This window comes from Eumetopias jubatus, unplaced genomic scaffold (genome assembly GCF_037043125.1).
Source record: "Eumetopias jubatus isolate StellerSeaLion01/CBP00866 unplaced genomic scaffold, mEumJub1_p1.0 scaffold_4, whole genome shotgun sequence".
NCBI lineage: Eukaryota > Metazoa > Chordata > Mammalia > Carnivora > Otariidae > Eumetopias > Eumetopias jubatus.
This window is the reverse complement of record NW_028274810.1, coordinates 82535935-82552749: the sequence shown is the minus strand read 5'-3', so window position 1 is coordinate 82552749 and position 16815 is coordinate 82535935. Positions and strand designations below refer to the sequence as shown.

General features: G+C 39.6%; 2 protein-coding genes across 6 annotated transcripts in view; one reads left to right on the top strand and one right to left on the bottom strand.

The window, feature by feature from the left end:
* The window catches only part of ZBTB8A (zinc finger and BTB domain containing 8A), a 44699-nt gene extending 38118 nt beyond the window's left edge, over positions 1-6581 (top strand). Inside the window, exons 3-4 of the mRNA XM_028113740.2 lie at positions 1741-1910; positions 6249-6581. Of these exons, the coding sequence (XP_027969541.1) occupies positions 1741-1910; positions 6249-6581 (503 nt within the window). The remainder of the gene's footprint in view (positions 1-1740; positions 1911-6248) is intronic.
* The window catches only part of TSLIG1 (tRNA splicing ligase complex subunit 1), a 53017-nt gene that overhangs the window by 15543 nt on the left and 20659 nt on the right, over positions 1-16815 (bottom strand). For all 5 annotated transcript variants that reach the window (XR_015768000.1, XR_015767999.1, XR_015768001.1 and 2 more), the window contains exon 7: positions 9189-9300. Coding sequence is in view for 1 of the 5 variants with exons in the window: in XM_028113736.2 (XP_027969537.1) it covers positions 9235-9300 (66 nt within the window). In the remaining 4 variants the exon portion in view is untranslated. The remainder of the gene's footprint in view (positions 1-9188; positions 9301-16815) is intronic.

Genomic DNA, 16815 nt, shown 5'->3' with positions numbered 1-16815 from the left:
GCCCAATGTTGGGCATGTAGCCTACTTAAAAAAATAAAAATAAAGTTGTCTTTAAAAAAAAAACGAAACCACTACAATACCATAATTGTACCTAAACAAAATTAACAGTTCCTTTTTTTTGTTTTTTAAAGATTTTATTTATTTATTTATTTGACAGAGAGAGAGAGAGAGCAAAGAGAGGGAACACAGGCAGGGGGAGTGGTAGAGGGAGAAGCAGGTTTCCCACTGAGCAGGGAGCCCAATGTGGGGCTTGATCCCAGGATCCTGGGATCATGACCTGAGCCGAAGGGAGATGCTTAATGACTGAGCCAGCCAGGCACCCCGTCACATAAATTTTTAAAAATAATTTGGTTGTAGATAACATACTTTAAAATAAGAAGCAACCAGCTGGATCTTTACTAACTGCATTTTCCTGTAGTACTAACCTGAAAATACATGAAATTGTATCCTATTACAGAGCTTACTGAAAGTTCTGCTGAGCTCTGACCACTGACCAAGACATACAGAAACAACAGAGCAAAAATGAGAAATCTTTGTTGCATTTTAAAACTGGAAAAGAGTGATCTTTTCTCTCTTTGGGCTCTGTACTTTGATAATCTAGGTTATGCAAACCTAACTTCAATAATGAACAGCTGAGTTTAATGGCTATTTAATTGATGACGTTTGCCTCCAGTCATAACTAACATTTTGAGTACATGAGTTTTATTTTATTTATTTTTTATTTTATTTTTTTAAAAGATTTTTTGTTTATTTATTTGACAGAGAGATAGAAGCACTAGTAGGCAGAGAGGCAGGCAGAGGGAGAAGCAGGCTCCCTGCTGAGCAGGGAGCCAGATGCAGGACTTGATCCCAGGACCCTGGGATCAGGACCTGAGGAGAAGGCAGACGCCTAACCGATTGAGCCACCCAGGCACCCCGTATTTTATTTTTTAAAGTTTATATATTTTTTTACTAATCTCTACACCCAACGTATGGCTCAAATCTACAACCCAGAGATCAAGAGTCACGTGCTCTAATGACTGAGCCAGCCAGGCTCCCCTTGAATACATGAGTTTTAAAATAAAAAATTAAATGTCCTTGACATTTTTTTACCTTTAAAAGTATTATGAGTGTACGAAAAGTAGAGGGAAGGGGATAAAAATATGTAAATAAGGGGTGCCTGCGTGGCTTAGTTGTTAAGCGTCTGCCTTCAGCTCAGGTCATGATCCCAGGGTCCTGGGTTCCAGCCCCGTTTCGGGCTCCCTGCTCGGCAGGAGGCCTGCTTCTCCCTCTCCCACTCCCCCTGCTTGTGTTCCCTCTCTGGCTGTCTCTCTCTCTGTCAAATAAATAAATAAAATCTTTAAAAAAATATGTGAATAAAACACATTACTAAAAGCTGTAATATGAAATACTTTTGGGTTGTACCTCCAATTCTTTTGTTTTTGTCTTTTTTTTTTGTATCTCCAGTTTTAAAAATCCAGCACTACCTTTTTACATTTCAAATCCAGTGACTCTACAACACTGAATGAGAAGATAATTGCGAGAGTGTAAATTTACCCCAACTTTATAAATCTCCCAAGTGCCGCCGTTACAGTTCTGGACTCAGGATTGCATGGACAATTGAGTCTTAATAATATTTCTTCCTTCTCCTTTTCTCCTGCCTTTCTAAGATTGGACTCACCAACTCCTTTGGGATTCTTCATGTTATTAGAATTGTTGTGATGAACTTTCCAGTGATTTAATCAAACTGTCTCCTGACAGATGATCTGCCCCGGATGCGGTTCAAGTGCCCATACTGCACACACGTGGTGAAGCGGAAGGCGGACCTGAAGCGTCACCTTCGCTGCCACACGGGAGAAAGACCCTATCCCTGTCAAGCCTGTGGGAAGAGATTTAGCAGGCTGGACCACCTCAGTAGCCACTTCCGAACAGTACGTACATGATTTTTCATCATTTTCCTTCTTAGGAAATGTGTGGGTTTATCTGCTGTCAGATAATCTACTTTACCGAGGGAAATCTTTTCATACAACTCTGCTGTATTAGAAATTTTTCCGACATGTTTGTACTTTGCACATAATGCATAATTTAATATAGATATATTTTTATTCACCCTTGAGACCTTTAAGTAGGAGATACTCTTTTGAATATCCATTTTATTTTTTAAATTATTTTTTTATTTTTGGAATATGCATTTTAGTTCATTTAAAATCGAATACGTTTTTATATACTGGTCTTTTCAAGAGCCAAAGACAAGGTAAACTAAAGATATCTGAATCTCCAGGTCAGAATCACCACTGCAGATGCTCTGCATCTACTAGTGGTTCTTGAATGCTTCTCTGGTAGGATCTCGGTCTGGTTTCTGCTGTCCGTCCTCTGGCCACTGTACCCCCTTTCTAGTCTCCTCAAGGAAGGGAGCAAGATGGGCAGTAGAGCCACTTCCATCAGGGACGGGATCGTCAGCAGTCAGGAAGATCTCAGGGAATTTGCTCTTCAGGGCTCTGGCGGGCGGCTGAGGTAGGGACGTTCGGATTACTCTGCTGTTCGTCTTGGGGCAAGAATGTTTTACAAAATCTGTGTTCTATTGCTTATACTTCTATTCCATTTATATCAGCCCCTTTTAAGTTTAAAGGGCAGTGGCTCACTGAAGGTGATTTCTTCATGCATTGCTCTATAGTTAGTTAGCAAATACATACTGAGCACCTATGTGCCCGCCCCTTTTCTCAGTGCTAGGTATCCTGCAGGTGTTCTCAGTGCCAGGAATCTCTGCCTTCATTAACCTTATGAAGCTAGGTTTTTGTATTTTTTTAATTAAAAGGAACCTTTTATTATTACAAAAGCAATGACTATGCATTATAAAAGGTAAAAATAAGAAAATAAAAATACTTTATTTTCACCACCCAGATACTACCATTCTTTTTTTTTTTTTTTAAGATTTTATTTATTTATTTGTCAGAAAGAGAGAGAAAGAGCACAAGCAGGGGGAGCGGCAGGCAGAGGGAGAAGCAGGCTCCCTGCTGAGCAAGGAGCCTGATGTGGGACTCAATCCCAGGACCCTGGGATCATGACCCGAGCGAAGGCAGACACTTAACCAACTGAGCCACCCAGGTGTTCTCAGATACTACCATTCTTAAGACTTTATCACATGCATATGTATGGGTTTTTTTTTTAACCAAATTAGATCATACTGTTTGTGCCTGCTATCATTAGTGAACAATCTCTACCTTTCCATCTCAATAAAATTTTATATAACATCCAGTTCAGTTTCAAATTTCCCTGTAATCCCCCAATACCTTTTATAGTTTGTTTGTCCAAACCAGTATCCAATGCAGGATCCTGTATTACATCTCCTTAAGTCTCTTAAATATGTTTTTAAGAGAGCATAGTCCTCCCTGCCCCCCTTTTCATTTCCGTAACACTGACTTACTGAAGATACCAAGATAATTATTTTACAAAATAACCTACCTCTCGATTTCTCTGCTTGCTTTCACTGGTGTCATTTAGCTTGTTCCTCTGTCCCCCTGCATTTTCTATAAACTAGATGTTTTATCTAAAGGGTTAATGGAAGGGCGCCTGGGTGGCTCAGTCGGTTAAGTGTCTGCCTTCAGCTCAGGTCATGATCTCAGGGTCCTGCTGGGATCAAGCCCTGCGTCAAGCCCCTCGATGGGCTCCCTGCTCAGTGGGGAGTCCGCTTCTCCCTCTCCTTTTGCCCATCCCCCTGCTCACACACACTCTCTTTCTCTCTCAAATAAATAAATAAAATCTTTAAAAATAAATAAATAAAGGCTTAATGGATTCGAGGTAAATACTTTCAGCTAGAATACATCAAGGATGAAATTATTTATCTCATAATGTTTCACATTAGGAGACACATAATATCTGTTGGACCCATCATTCATATTGTTAAGATTGGTCACTAAGTTAGGGTAATGATACTGTGATCCCGCCATTGTTCAGTTAAAGGTGCCACCTTGTGATTAGAAAGGAATCTGTGTGGAGCTATGTTGGCATTACGCTACTATCCATTTCCCCATCAATCATGCATTTAATGGTATTAATATCAGTTGATAAACTCTGTCCAGATGATTAATTTTACTTGGGTTGTAGAATGACTTACTAATTTTATCATTTCTTTCACATTATTAGCTAGAATTCTATAAAGTAAAACTTTCCTCCATCACCTGGGACAATTCAGTTACTTTGAAATACAGTTACTAGAGGAGAAACAGGATAAATATTTAATTCTTTCCCTTTAATTATCAATTTTCAAAGTAAAGAGTTGATTTAATAGCAGTTTCAAATGGTAATATGAATTTTTTCTGGCTTTGTTTTTTTTTTAAATAGCATATAGTCTCATAAATTTTCATTGGTTCATTGTTTGGATCTACAGCAATTATTATTCTTTTTGATACTCAAATTTTCAGTTTTGTCCAGTGAGGACAACTTGAAGCTGGTTCTTGTGTCCCTTTGTCATAACTCCATTACATATTCAAGGTGGCTTCATTCTCTGGCCCTCAGATTTCCCTAGGCTCACCTTGTATTTCCCTGTCACAAACCTGGAACCAGCCACTTCTTAAAGGACATTTGGTTCCTTTTAATGGGGAGTAAAATTAGAAACCAAACTTTGGATACCTGGGGTGCTCCCTTTTACTAGGGGGTCATTCCTCTTCCATTATTTCAGTGGACAGAGCTAGAAGATATGTGTTTTTTGAATAATGAGTTTGTGATGATATTTTCAATTTTAACATTATAGTGTTTCACTTAATTTCTTTGACTTAGTAACTGTATTGGAATCGAGGGGCTGGAGGATAAACACAAATCTGTGCCAGAACTTTCTAACAAAAACAATACCACATATGATACCCATAACATTACTATCTCGGCAGCAATACGGGTACACTAAAATTGTGTACTTTCAATATTTACTGATTAATGTATCAACCATTCAGCAGAAAATAAGAACTATACTAAGTCGTAGTCCCATACATTTTCTTAGATATTTTACCAGACCGCATTAGTTTCCTTGATTGGTTTTTTTTTTAATTTTTTTGCTATTTGTGTTTGGTGGCCTACTTCCATATTGTTCTGATTTTATCTAAATGAATATGCCATAAATATTAATTCGACATTATAAAATTGTAATGGTTTTTAGAGTAGAACCCATAATCTGCTCTGACAGCTGTTAAAGTTGTTTATTAGTAACTATAATTATGTAATTATTTATCAGTTACAATTTTTTCCTAAAGCACTTCACACATACTAACTCATTTAGTCCTCACAACCTGAATTGTATTCTCATTAGTAAGATGGAAGCAGGTAGAGATAATTATAGGCTGATATATAGCAGAACCACCAGGGTCATTGTCAGGACCAATGTTCATTTTGACTGTCAGGCTTCCATTCTGTTTGGGTGGTGCCCATACCTTACGAGTTGTTAAATACTTTGCCTGTCACCCTGGAAGCAGGTTTATATTGTTTTCAATTACTTGTTTCAAGGTACATGGCTAGTAAATGACAAAACAGGGCTAGAACCCAGGCCTTCCTGTTCCTAATCTAGTCCTCTTTCTACAGGATCTTTCATTAATAGAAGTGGCAAATAATCCTTCTATCCAAAAGTATGTTTTGATAAATTTAAATTTGAGACAATATATTTTTCTCTAGCTGATAACAGTAAATTAACACATGAAATGAGGTTTCTCCCTTGCCAGAATTAAGGTATAAAAAGTCCTTAGAGGGGCGCCTGGGTGGCTCAGTTGGTTAAGCGACTGCCTTCGGCTCAGGTCATGGTCCTGGAGTCCCGGGATCGAGTCCCACATCGGGCTCCCTGCTCAGCGGGGAGTCTGCTTCTCCCTCTGACCCTCTCCCCTCTCATGCTCTCTATCTCTCATTCTCTCTCAAATAAATAAATAAAATCTTTAAAAAAAAAAAGCCCTTAGAATAGTGATATATTTAGTGTTTGCAATGATTATTATTCTGGGAAGGTGTCCCTTGTTACCTCAGATATCAAAATACTGTTGGATTAAGGGATGTGTGAAATTATTAAGCATGTTTCATTAATCATAAAAACGGTATAGCCATCATTTAGAGAAAGGTGGTGTTTATTTGTGATGTCACTTTATCACCAAAACCTGTGATCTTTTTCTACTAATTAGATGTTTATTTAATATTAGCACTTGGCTTTGGACATCTTAAGTTTATGAACTGGTACCTAGATATCCAACTGTGCTGCTTTTGAAAAATCCTTTTTTATCACTATTTCAATCTCTATACAGATTCACCAGGCATGCAAACTAATCTGCAGAAAATGCAAACGCCACGTGACTGATCTAACAGGGCAAGTGGTCCAGGAAGGAACCAGGCGCTACAGACTCTGTAATGAGTGCCTCGCTGAAGTGGGCATAGACAGCCTCCCCATTGATTTGGAAGCTGAACAGCATCTTATGTCCCCATCAGATGGAGATAAGGATTCCAGATGGCACTTGAGTGAAGATGAGAATAGATCATACGTGGAGATTGTAGAGGATGGATCTGCTGATCTGGTCATACAACAGGTTGATGATAGTGAAGAGGAAGAAGAGAAGGAGATAAAGCCTAACATTAGGTAGCTAACGTGGGAACCAACAGAGCTGGCATGTCTGCAACTTACGCTGACTTCCTGTATCTCTCTCTTTCCGTGGTCAGAGTCTGGCTCACAAAGGTATCAGACTGACTTAAAAGTGATGACCTAATATAACTTGCATGCTTTCCGAACAGGTCATGGTATCCATTCTGAACTTTGTTGCCCTAAAATACGTTGCTGCACTGGAAAGAAAGACCTAGCTTGAGTTGGCATGATGGATGAACAATTAATGCTCTTCCTTTTATTACAGAGATACCTTTTTTCTTTTAATATTGAAAGATCTACTTAGCAAACTTTTCTCAAAGAAAATATTTTAAATAAATTTACCACAACCAGACTTTATAGTAAGATAATTTCAAGGTGTTTCAAAAACACAAACTACCAATATTGAATCTTCACAAGGAACCAGGTAAGAGCACATTTAAGGGTCTGGCACCCTGACCTGACTGAATTATAAGTCTTTCTATTAATTTCAGATCTAATTTAATTTCAGATCTAAAACAACCTTTCAGTATCCCAATATTGTAGATATTGTTTTAGGATTATGGCAGACAAATCTAAAATGTGTGAAACTGTTCATATTTGAATTTTTTGTCATTAAGGTAAATATGACTCTTATGTAGTCAGTATTGTTTAAAACAAAACAAAACCTAAAATAGAGGCAGACCAGAGATTACATACAGACATCATCTTCTAAAGCAGGAAACAAATACTGCCTAAAAGTCAAGGTAGTTTGTGAAGATCTGTCAATACAATTCTCTTCCTCTCTAAAGGAAAACAAACAAAAAACCAAAAATGATGAACAAGAAAATTGGAGGTTACCAGTTCTTAAGAGTAATTTCTAACATTTATTGTTCTGCTATATTATTTCTAAAGTGCTCTCTCACGCATTTTCTCACTTAATCAGCAAGCTAGATATTATTGTCTCTAATTTACAAGTGAGGAAATTAATCAGAAAGCTTAAGTGGCTGGACCGGTGATGGACAGGTCTTGATTTTAAACAGCCCTCTTTCAATTGTCCCTGTATTGTCTCCTGAAATGGCAAAGAATTGAAGTCAAACCTCACCAATCTGCAGTAATTAGAAAAAAAAGCCTATTCGAATTAGAAAGTATAAAAGAAGAAATTAATAAGCTTCAACAACACATAATAACTTGGACTAGAGTTACCCAAGAGTGCTCAGAGATGTCCCTCCAGCGTCTACTGACTGTTTTTAATGTCAGGTTATTTATATGTAAATGTTATGTATAACACTCTTTGAAGAAGTTATCTCTTACATGCTTTAAGCATTTTTCTTATCTTGTTTATATCATTTTTCAAAACAAACTTTTCTCCTAGGATATAAAGATATGTTTAAACTCCTCCCCTGTAAGGGGTGCCTGGCTGTGACTCTTGATCTTGGGGGTTGTAAGTTTGAGCCCAAGTTGGTTGTAGAGATTACTTAAAAAAAAATTTTTTTATATAAAATAAACTCCTTCCCTATATGAATTATGAAACATTCTAAAAGTAAAGTTCAATCAGAGAAGCATTATTTTAGTTCTGAAGATAAAATCTGAATCCCGGAAGAACCAACCTTACTGAAGGTTGCTTCAAATTATTACAGTTAAGCTTGATATAATTTAATTTTGATAGGGCTCCATGTATTATACTGTATTTCTAAATGTCATTACATCCCTCAAGATGATACTTTTCATTTTCTTTTTTCTCTTATTCTTTAATTACTGATTGTCCTTGATACCGATTGGAGGGCTAAAATGGTTCATTTCTAAAACATTTTTTACAAATAGAATGAATAACCATTTGTTTTTGTTTTATGGTACTTAATGCTGAGACCTTTCCAAGATTCCCCTGATGGTAAATTTCCAGTTGATTCAAGACTGGATGGCATGCACCGAGTTCACTATCTCCCAGCATGACTGTTCCTGAATCAGGAGTCTTAACAATTAAGTTGTATCCAAATGAGGGAACACTTGTCATTCTTTAGTCTCACCAGATGGTAACATCTTTTTTAAAATTATTATCTGATTTTTAGTCCTTGGAGCCAATAGGAAAAATGAGTGATTGGAGCTTTACTCATGAGAATGAAGTAGTGCATGTGTATGCTATAACACACTTTCGTCTGTGATCTAACTGTTCTCTTAACGCTTCTGCATGCAAACATCAGCATGAACGTCAGCAAAGTCCACGGAACACACTGCCACCAGCACCTGGACAGCCTTATCTGAAATAATGCTTTCTCATTGTTTATAACAAGCATCAAGTTCTCCCCACAAAACAGCCATCAAGTTCATCAAACTAGACAGTGTATCTGTTTTACCATTTTAGTATCATGAAAGAACATTTGTGACATTTGTAAGTTGTAAATAATAACTCCAGTTATCATATCATATGTATCTAAGACTAGAGACCGATTCTTTCCTAGAGTGAGACTGTCAAATTAATGGTTTCTGAGAAAACAAAATTCTTTGGCTTTTAAATGTGGGAAAATGTTATGTAGGGGTATAATCTGTTAATATAAGCTTTATTTATGCCAAGGATTTTTTTTTTAATATTAGCAAAATAGTGGGAGTTGGTTAGAACAAAATTTGCTCTTACAGTAATGCTGTTGATCAGCTTCTGAACGTCCTTCTAACTCTGGTCCTCAAGAGTGTGTGGTGATGGGAAGAAGTCTTGCAAAATAAAGCAACATTGCAGTCATGCCTAGTGGCTGGAGGAAGCAAAATGGACTAGATCAGTGGTTTAAGAGATTTTTTTTTTACCCAAGAAACCCTTTCTTCAAACCCTTTCATAGAGAACCTCACCATTTAAGGGAGAAACTGTAAAATCAGAGCTGCTTTTGTTATAGCCTCCTACTAGCTTTCACCAGACACCTCTGCAGAACTCGGGAGGGCAGCACTGAAAACCTTGGAACAGGAGAGCTTTTTGAATTCCCTTTGAGCATTGGGGTCTCACTTCATTACCCCTATTACTCACTGTGCTTACAAGCTGGTAATCAGAGGGTCTTCTAGAGCAGCAGATCACATCCTTAGTCTATAGAATGTTCCGTATATAGTTATCAGGTCTCAAGACTTTTGAAAAGCATACTTTTCAACAGTGTATTTTTGAGTAATAGAATCAAAACAAACATAGTAACTGCTCTTATGCCATGAAGTTACTGCTTAATGGATGAAGAAAGTTTGGTGTGTCAGTTACTTAAGAGCTCAGAACTGAATTCATTATTTTGCAAAGTCATGTTAAGATACATTGAAATTTCCACTCATATTGGATATATATGTGTGTGTATACATATATATATATATATATATCCTAAATTAATACTATGGAAATTTAATACTATGGAAAATCACTAAAAGCAATATAGTGTAAGAGGTATTTAACTGGGAGGGGTGATGATAGGTACTGGAGGACCAAACTTTAGATTATAAATGTTATTTTATATTAGAGTGGATCAGTATTACTATTTATCATTTATATAGCATTTTATATTTGCAAAGTATTTAATAATTTTTATGTTATTCTTTACATATCTATGAAATAGGACAGTTATCTCACATGAAAGGTAAAGAAATTGAGGCACAGAACAGTAAAGCAACCTCCCTAAGGCAACCCAGTGAAACAATGGCAAAAATAGGAATTAGAATGATCAGATTTTGGGACGCCTGGGTGGCTCAGTTGGTTAAGCGGCTGCCTTCGGCCTGGGTCATGATCCCAGGGTCCTGGGATCGAGTCCCACATCGGGCTCCTTGCTCAGCAGGAAGCCTGCTTCTCCCTCTCTCTCCCTCTGCTTGTGCTCTCTCTGTCAAATAAATAAAATCTTAAAAAAAAAAAAAAAGAATGATCAGATTTTCTGAACCCTAGAATATCAGCTTAATTCACTGAGGTGTGTTGTGTATTACCCTATTTTATAAGATGCCTTTATACAAATAATAGTCAATTGTCTTAAAGTTGACATCATTGTATGTGGATAAATCCTATACAGAATAAATATTATGTAAAGGATGTGACTTTAGTTATAGGAGTTTTAATGATAAAATTCAGGTTATCACAGAAACAGCACCATTTAGCCAGTGGCTTTATATATTGTGAAGTATAATTAATGTTTTATTTTGATATAGGAGTTTAACTATTCATGCTAATGGAGCCATGAATAGACCAGAAAAATGAAATCCACAGAGGACCTATAAACTTCATCTTCGAACATGTTAGTCTTTTCCCTACAGAATTTGTATTCATGACAACAATAGGTCGAATATGTTAATAAACAATAAACCACACACCAGAGAAGCCAAGGGCCTCTTAACTTTTCAAGGCTTTTCAATACTGAAATAGCATGATAAACACCTTTCTCCATCTTTTTTTGGCTGTTTTATTTTCACACCCGTTTCAAAAGCCATTGGAAACTTAACACCTTTAGATTGGAAACCAGTGACCAACATAATGCCAGTCACTTCTACCTTTGGTCTTGATTAGATTATTTACAAACATTATTAAATGGAATACAACTTATAAAATACATCTAAGAATTTATTATACTTTGCTTTGCTCTTTCAGATTTCTAGATACGTGAATTCCTTTGTTGGAATATAGTTTCTTGATTTTCCCATTGGGAAAATCTTTTAATTCCTTGTCGATATTATTTACAACTGTTTAGTTTCTTTATTAAAGAGTAACTTATTTTTATTCAGAGGAAAATGGAACATTTCTGCCTAGACCATAGTTCTTGGCCTTGGCTGCACATTAGAATCACTTGTGAAGCTTTTAAAAATACAGATGCCTTGGGGCGCCTGGGTGGCTCAGTTGGTTGGGCAGCTAGGTCCTGGCACGAGCCCCTTGTCGGCAGACTCCCTTCTCCGCTTCACCTTCTCCCCCTGCCCCTCCCCCCTCCTCGTGCCATGCTCTGTCTCTCTCTCTCAAATCAATAAAATCTTTAAGAAATAGAAAATAAAAATACAGATGCCTAAGCAAATCACAATCTTTGGCAGATGGGGCTTGGATGAAGTATTTTTAAAAACCTTCCCAGTGTCTTTTGTGCAAAACAGGTCCCCTCTTCAAGGTTTCCCTCTGTCCTCATACAGATGCTATGAGGGGCATTCAGACCATTTGACCTTCCAGTTTACTGGTTCTCAACCTTAGGAACATAGTAATTTTTGTGAAATGTCAAGATACTGTATATGTTCCCTTATTTAAATTTTTTATTAGGGTAAATAATAACACTAAATTATTGGGTAGTCTTAAACTAGTCCATTTTTACTTTGGGATGAACTGATTATGGGTATTGCATCCTGGGAATTCACACAGAACTTCAGATTGATAAGACCTGCATTAGGAATAGGTGGCTGAAATACTATATCCTGAAATTTTACAAGCTTTAATGTTCTCTCTCTCTCTTTTTTTAAGGATTTTATTTATTTGACAGAGAGAGAGAGTGAGCAGGAACACAAGCAGGGGGAGTGGGAGAGGGAGAAGCAGGCTTCCCGCTGAGCAGGGAGCCCAATGCGGGGCTCGATCCCAGGACCCTGGGATCATGACCTGAGCTGAAGGCAGGCGCTTAACGACTGAACCACCCAGGCACCCCTGTTCTCTTTGTTTTTGAAGAAGGAACCAGGACACTCTCTAAGCACTATAGAACTTAATTGCTACACATTAGAATTCCATCAATGAATTGAATTAAATCATTTTTTATTCAAGTTAAATGTCATACTGGAGAGGTAGGACTCCATACTAAGATGTGTTATTTAAAGAAGGCTGAGGACAAATTTGGAAACAAAAGTAAATTTCTTCCTTCAAGTATTGCCATTAAAAAAATTTTTTTTTCTAGATCAACTTTTGAGTAGAGTACCATCCTCATGCCCACCTCTAAGGTTGTGCTTGCAATTCAAATAGGATAGGTATATCCCTTCGTCAGTCTTGTATACACAGACACTCTCTGGCTTAGTTTCCTACAAAAACAAGTTTTCATCCAATAGCGACGTGGCACTTTTTTTTTTTGCAAATTTCCAAAAAGATTAAATGCTGAAATAAAAATAGATACTGTGCTTTTGTTGGGTATTTGAGTGGACTTAAAACTTTTTTTTATCCCTGGGGCGCCTGGGTAGCTCAGTTGGTTAAGCGACTGCCTTCGGCTCAGGTCATGATCCTGGAGTCCCGGGATCGAGTCCCGCATCAGGCTCCCTGCTCAGCGGGGAGTCTGCCTCTCCCTCTGACCCTCCTCCCTCTCGTGCTCTCTATCTCTCATTCTCTCTCTCTCAAATAAATAAAATAAAAAATCTTTAAAAAAAAAAAACTTTTTTATCCCTGGAGGAAAAAAATCCATGAGGAACAAAACAGTGGAAAGCGGCGCCTATACGTATTGGCACTAGAAGCTCCAGTATTATACCCCCTATAACCATTCGCGACATTTATTTGAGCTCAGGTGGGTGACCCGCGTGGCTTTCTATCTTCTTTTCTACAAGGGAAGACTACAGCAGTGAGTAATAGGAACCTCCCTTTTCCTTTTCAGTCCTGTTTTCTCCCACAACTACTTTTCCTGGAAAGTAGACCACAGCTCGACCTCGAGAGAGGCCCGCGACCTACCAGACACCCCAAGGCTAGATTCGGGGGGGGACAGAAAAGTCTGTCCTGCAAAGTGGGTGCCCAATTAAAAGAGCCCACATTTGCTGAGTGTCTACTGGATCCCAGTCCTCTGAGGCAGGCATTCACGCCGGCCCCATTTTCAACTGGAAGTGATGCCTGCATTCTGGTGAGGACCCACAGGAGGTCCTGGGGGAACCAGCCAAGTGGGTCCCTGGCTGCGCGCCATCTAGAAACCAAACTCGAGCCAGCAGGAGGTGAGTTTATTGAAGCTATAGAGAGAGTGCTGGTACAGAGTGCCTGGGAGACTCAGGAGAGGAGAGAGCCCTTTGCTTGGGGTCTGGGTTTTTTTTTATTGAGGACTGTGGTCTGATGTCGGGTCCTCCCAGGCATCTGGGCACCCTGGAACAAAGACGAGGGTCCAGGTGTTATTCCTTAGAGCCAGGGCTCTTGGCCCGGAGCTGGGCAGCGCCAGGGGTCTGCAATGCGCATCTGATAGCCTCTCCGGGTCATTCTCCCCTGCTCCTTCCTTAGATGTTATCTATTCCAAAGAAATCATTAATTCCTGCCCCTTACAAGGAGGACGTACGCTATTTGCATGATGAGGCATGTGTAAAGTGGGGGTGTAGGCAGGAAAAGGAACAAAAAGCAGATTTTATGGAGTGCTTCAGTTTCCCCGTCACAGAAGGAGGAAACAGGCTTGGGAAGTTGAATGACTGACCCCAGAGCCACCCTGACAGACGGCCGGGCAGGGATTTGAGCCCATGCGATGGGACACCCACAGGTGCCTAAAATCGTGGCCAGGCCAGGGACAGCTAGTCTATTTTATCCCGACTTCCGGCTACCATACTGCCGTGTCTGCGACACAGCGCTTCACTGCGTCCGAGTCCCCGACCCTCACACCCCAACAGCGGACACCCAGACACCACAGAGCCCGCGGCGCCGGGCCAGCCAGGCGGCTTGGAGAAGCGGGCCCCGGCGGCCAATGAGAGCCTTAGGCGCTCCGGGCGTCCGAACTCAAGCCAATAGGAGCCGGGCAAAGACACCTGGGGCGGAGCCAGGACCCGCTGTTGGCCAGAACTCCTGCCACTCCGGAACTTCCTGCGGGTCAGACTCAGCCAGGACCTCGCTGCGGTGCTCAAGTTTATCTAGCGTGAATGCCCTTTCTCTTGTTTTCTTTGCCCCTCTTCTCTCCCCCTGCCCCATTTTCGGGGGGTCATAACTCTTTAAGCGAAACACTGGGCAACAAACGTTTTAACATGCCAGCAGTGTGAGGTAGGTGCTATTATGGCAGATGAAGAAATACCCTTAGAATGAAAAGACTTGGCCAAGACCAGAATTGGGTTAAGTTTCCAGAAGGAAACTGGAAGCATAGCCCCGGCTCCTACATTTACGTACATATGGAAAGATTAGGCATTTCAAATGACTTGGGGAACCCCTGTCACGTGCACGGTGTAGGAATGAAATGAAATGAGCGGAAGAATTTTACATTTCGGGTGGGGAGACGGGCAAACGGCTAAAAATGATGTGAGTGAGGTAGAAAGTACCAAGTGCCGGAAGCATATTCATTTGTTCATCCAACAGCTATCTTAATATCTACCCTTTGTAGCCTCCTCCAAGCACACAGATCTCTAGATGGAATTCAGACAAATTTGGGTGGGGAGAGTGTCACATTTATTTTGTTTTTACACAAAAACGAATATAGATAACAAAAATCGTCATTCATCCCAACATACAGATAACATCTGCTGATTTAAAAAGAAAGAGAAAAGATGATTTTGAGCTATGCCTCGAATGGAAAGGACATCCAATTAAGAGACACAAAGAAGGGAAAAGGGGGTTGGTTGATCAATATAACTAAGGAATGAGTGCAGGGAATGAAAGTCTAAGAGGAATCCAAGACAGCTGCAGTCTGGGGAGTGGGAGGCCAAGGGCGCTATAGATAGAAATAAGGAATATGGAATTTGGATATGAAAACATGACATTAAGGATCTCTTCTTAAGGAGCATGTTGCCAGGAGCTTTGGAATCCAGGAAGACCTGGGTTAAGTGTCACTGAAACACACCACTAAAGATAGAAGGTTCAAATAAGGTATATATCATAACCAGAAGTCAGTTCCCTTGCTTCAGGAACAACTTAAAAGAGTTGTGACTTCATATAATGACTTAAGGAGCTTTGTGCAGCAATGTATCCAAATATTTAGAACATCGTCTAAGTATTTCTTTGGACTTGAGGGAACCCAGTAAAGCTGGGATCAAAAGCAGGTGGGATGAATCCAAATAGCTTCTGAAAGGTGAATTTCCAGTGATTTTGAAAAGGAACAGGGTTGGCAGGTAAGAATCTGGGCAACAGAATAGACTGATCTAAAGAACAGAAAGTAGATTAGTGATTGCCTAGGGCTGGGGGGCGGGGTGAGGGCGTAAAAATGGTAGTGGGTTTCTTCTGGGGGTGAAAATGTTCTAAAATTGATTGTGATGATGGTTGCACAACTGTGAAGACATACTAAAAACCATTGAATTGTACACTTTCAGTGGGTGAATTGTATGGTATGTGAGTTATATCTCACTGAAGCTGTTATAAAAACAATCAGGGTAAAAAGTCAAAGGTAGGAACTGGTGTTATGTGAACTTAGCTGGTGGGTGATGGGGGGCTCCACTGGTCCCGAGAGGGCTCTGAAGGGGCCAGGGGAACAAAGATAAAGGCAGAAACAAAGCTGCCCGATAACTTGTTCATCTTTCTTTTCATTACACCCTTGAATGTGAGCTACAAGGGGATCAGGAAGGGACAAATGGGAGGGAGCTCCTTAGAAGGGAAACTGGTTTGGCATCAAGAGATGGGCGCAGCTTTTGAAGATGGATGCTCAACTCACATATGGAAGAAAGGAAACTAGATTAATTAAACAGGAAAAACATGGAGCAGAACAGCAGGAAAGGAAAAGAAGTCTAAAGAGAAAACAGAAGAGGGAAGAAGCAGAAAGAAGTGGCTTTTTTGCCCTTCTTCATAAACACAGACCTTAGCAGAATAGCACCGGCCGCCAGGGTTGTCTCTAGGCTGGCCACAGCCCCTAACTGAATGAACACTGTGGACTTTTTTTTTTTTTTTTTTTAAATAAGGAGAAAGAGTAAGGGAGCTGTTAGCATTTATGCTTGTCAAAAGTAATACTAGCCCTTACTTATAGAGGATTTACTATGTGTCAGGTGCCGTCCTAAGAGCTTTATGTGTACACATTTATTTAATTCTCTCAACAACCCTACAAGTACTATCATCATCACTTAAAATGAAGAAACTAAGGCACAGAGTGGCAAAGCAACGTGTCCAAAGTGGACAGTTAGTAAATGGCAGAACCAGGACTTGACCCCCAGTGATCTGGTTCCAGTTTGTGCTATCAACCACTATACACCCCAAGTCCTCCAAATAATGTTAGCACAGTCGTTTAAATGCCACAGCTCCAAGTATAATTCCAAAATGACTCCTTTTTCTTCGCTTACAAAATGAGGTTCTTCACTACCCTAGCAATACCGGAGCATCACACAGCAACCTGGTCTGACAGTAGTCATCCTACCCATTTCAGAGTTGAGGAGACTAAGCCTCAGAGAGGTTGAGGAAATTTCCTAAAGTCATACATTTCACGAATGACAGAGTCAGCATTGGA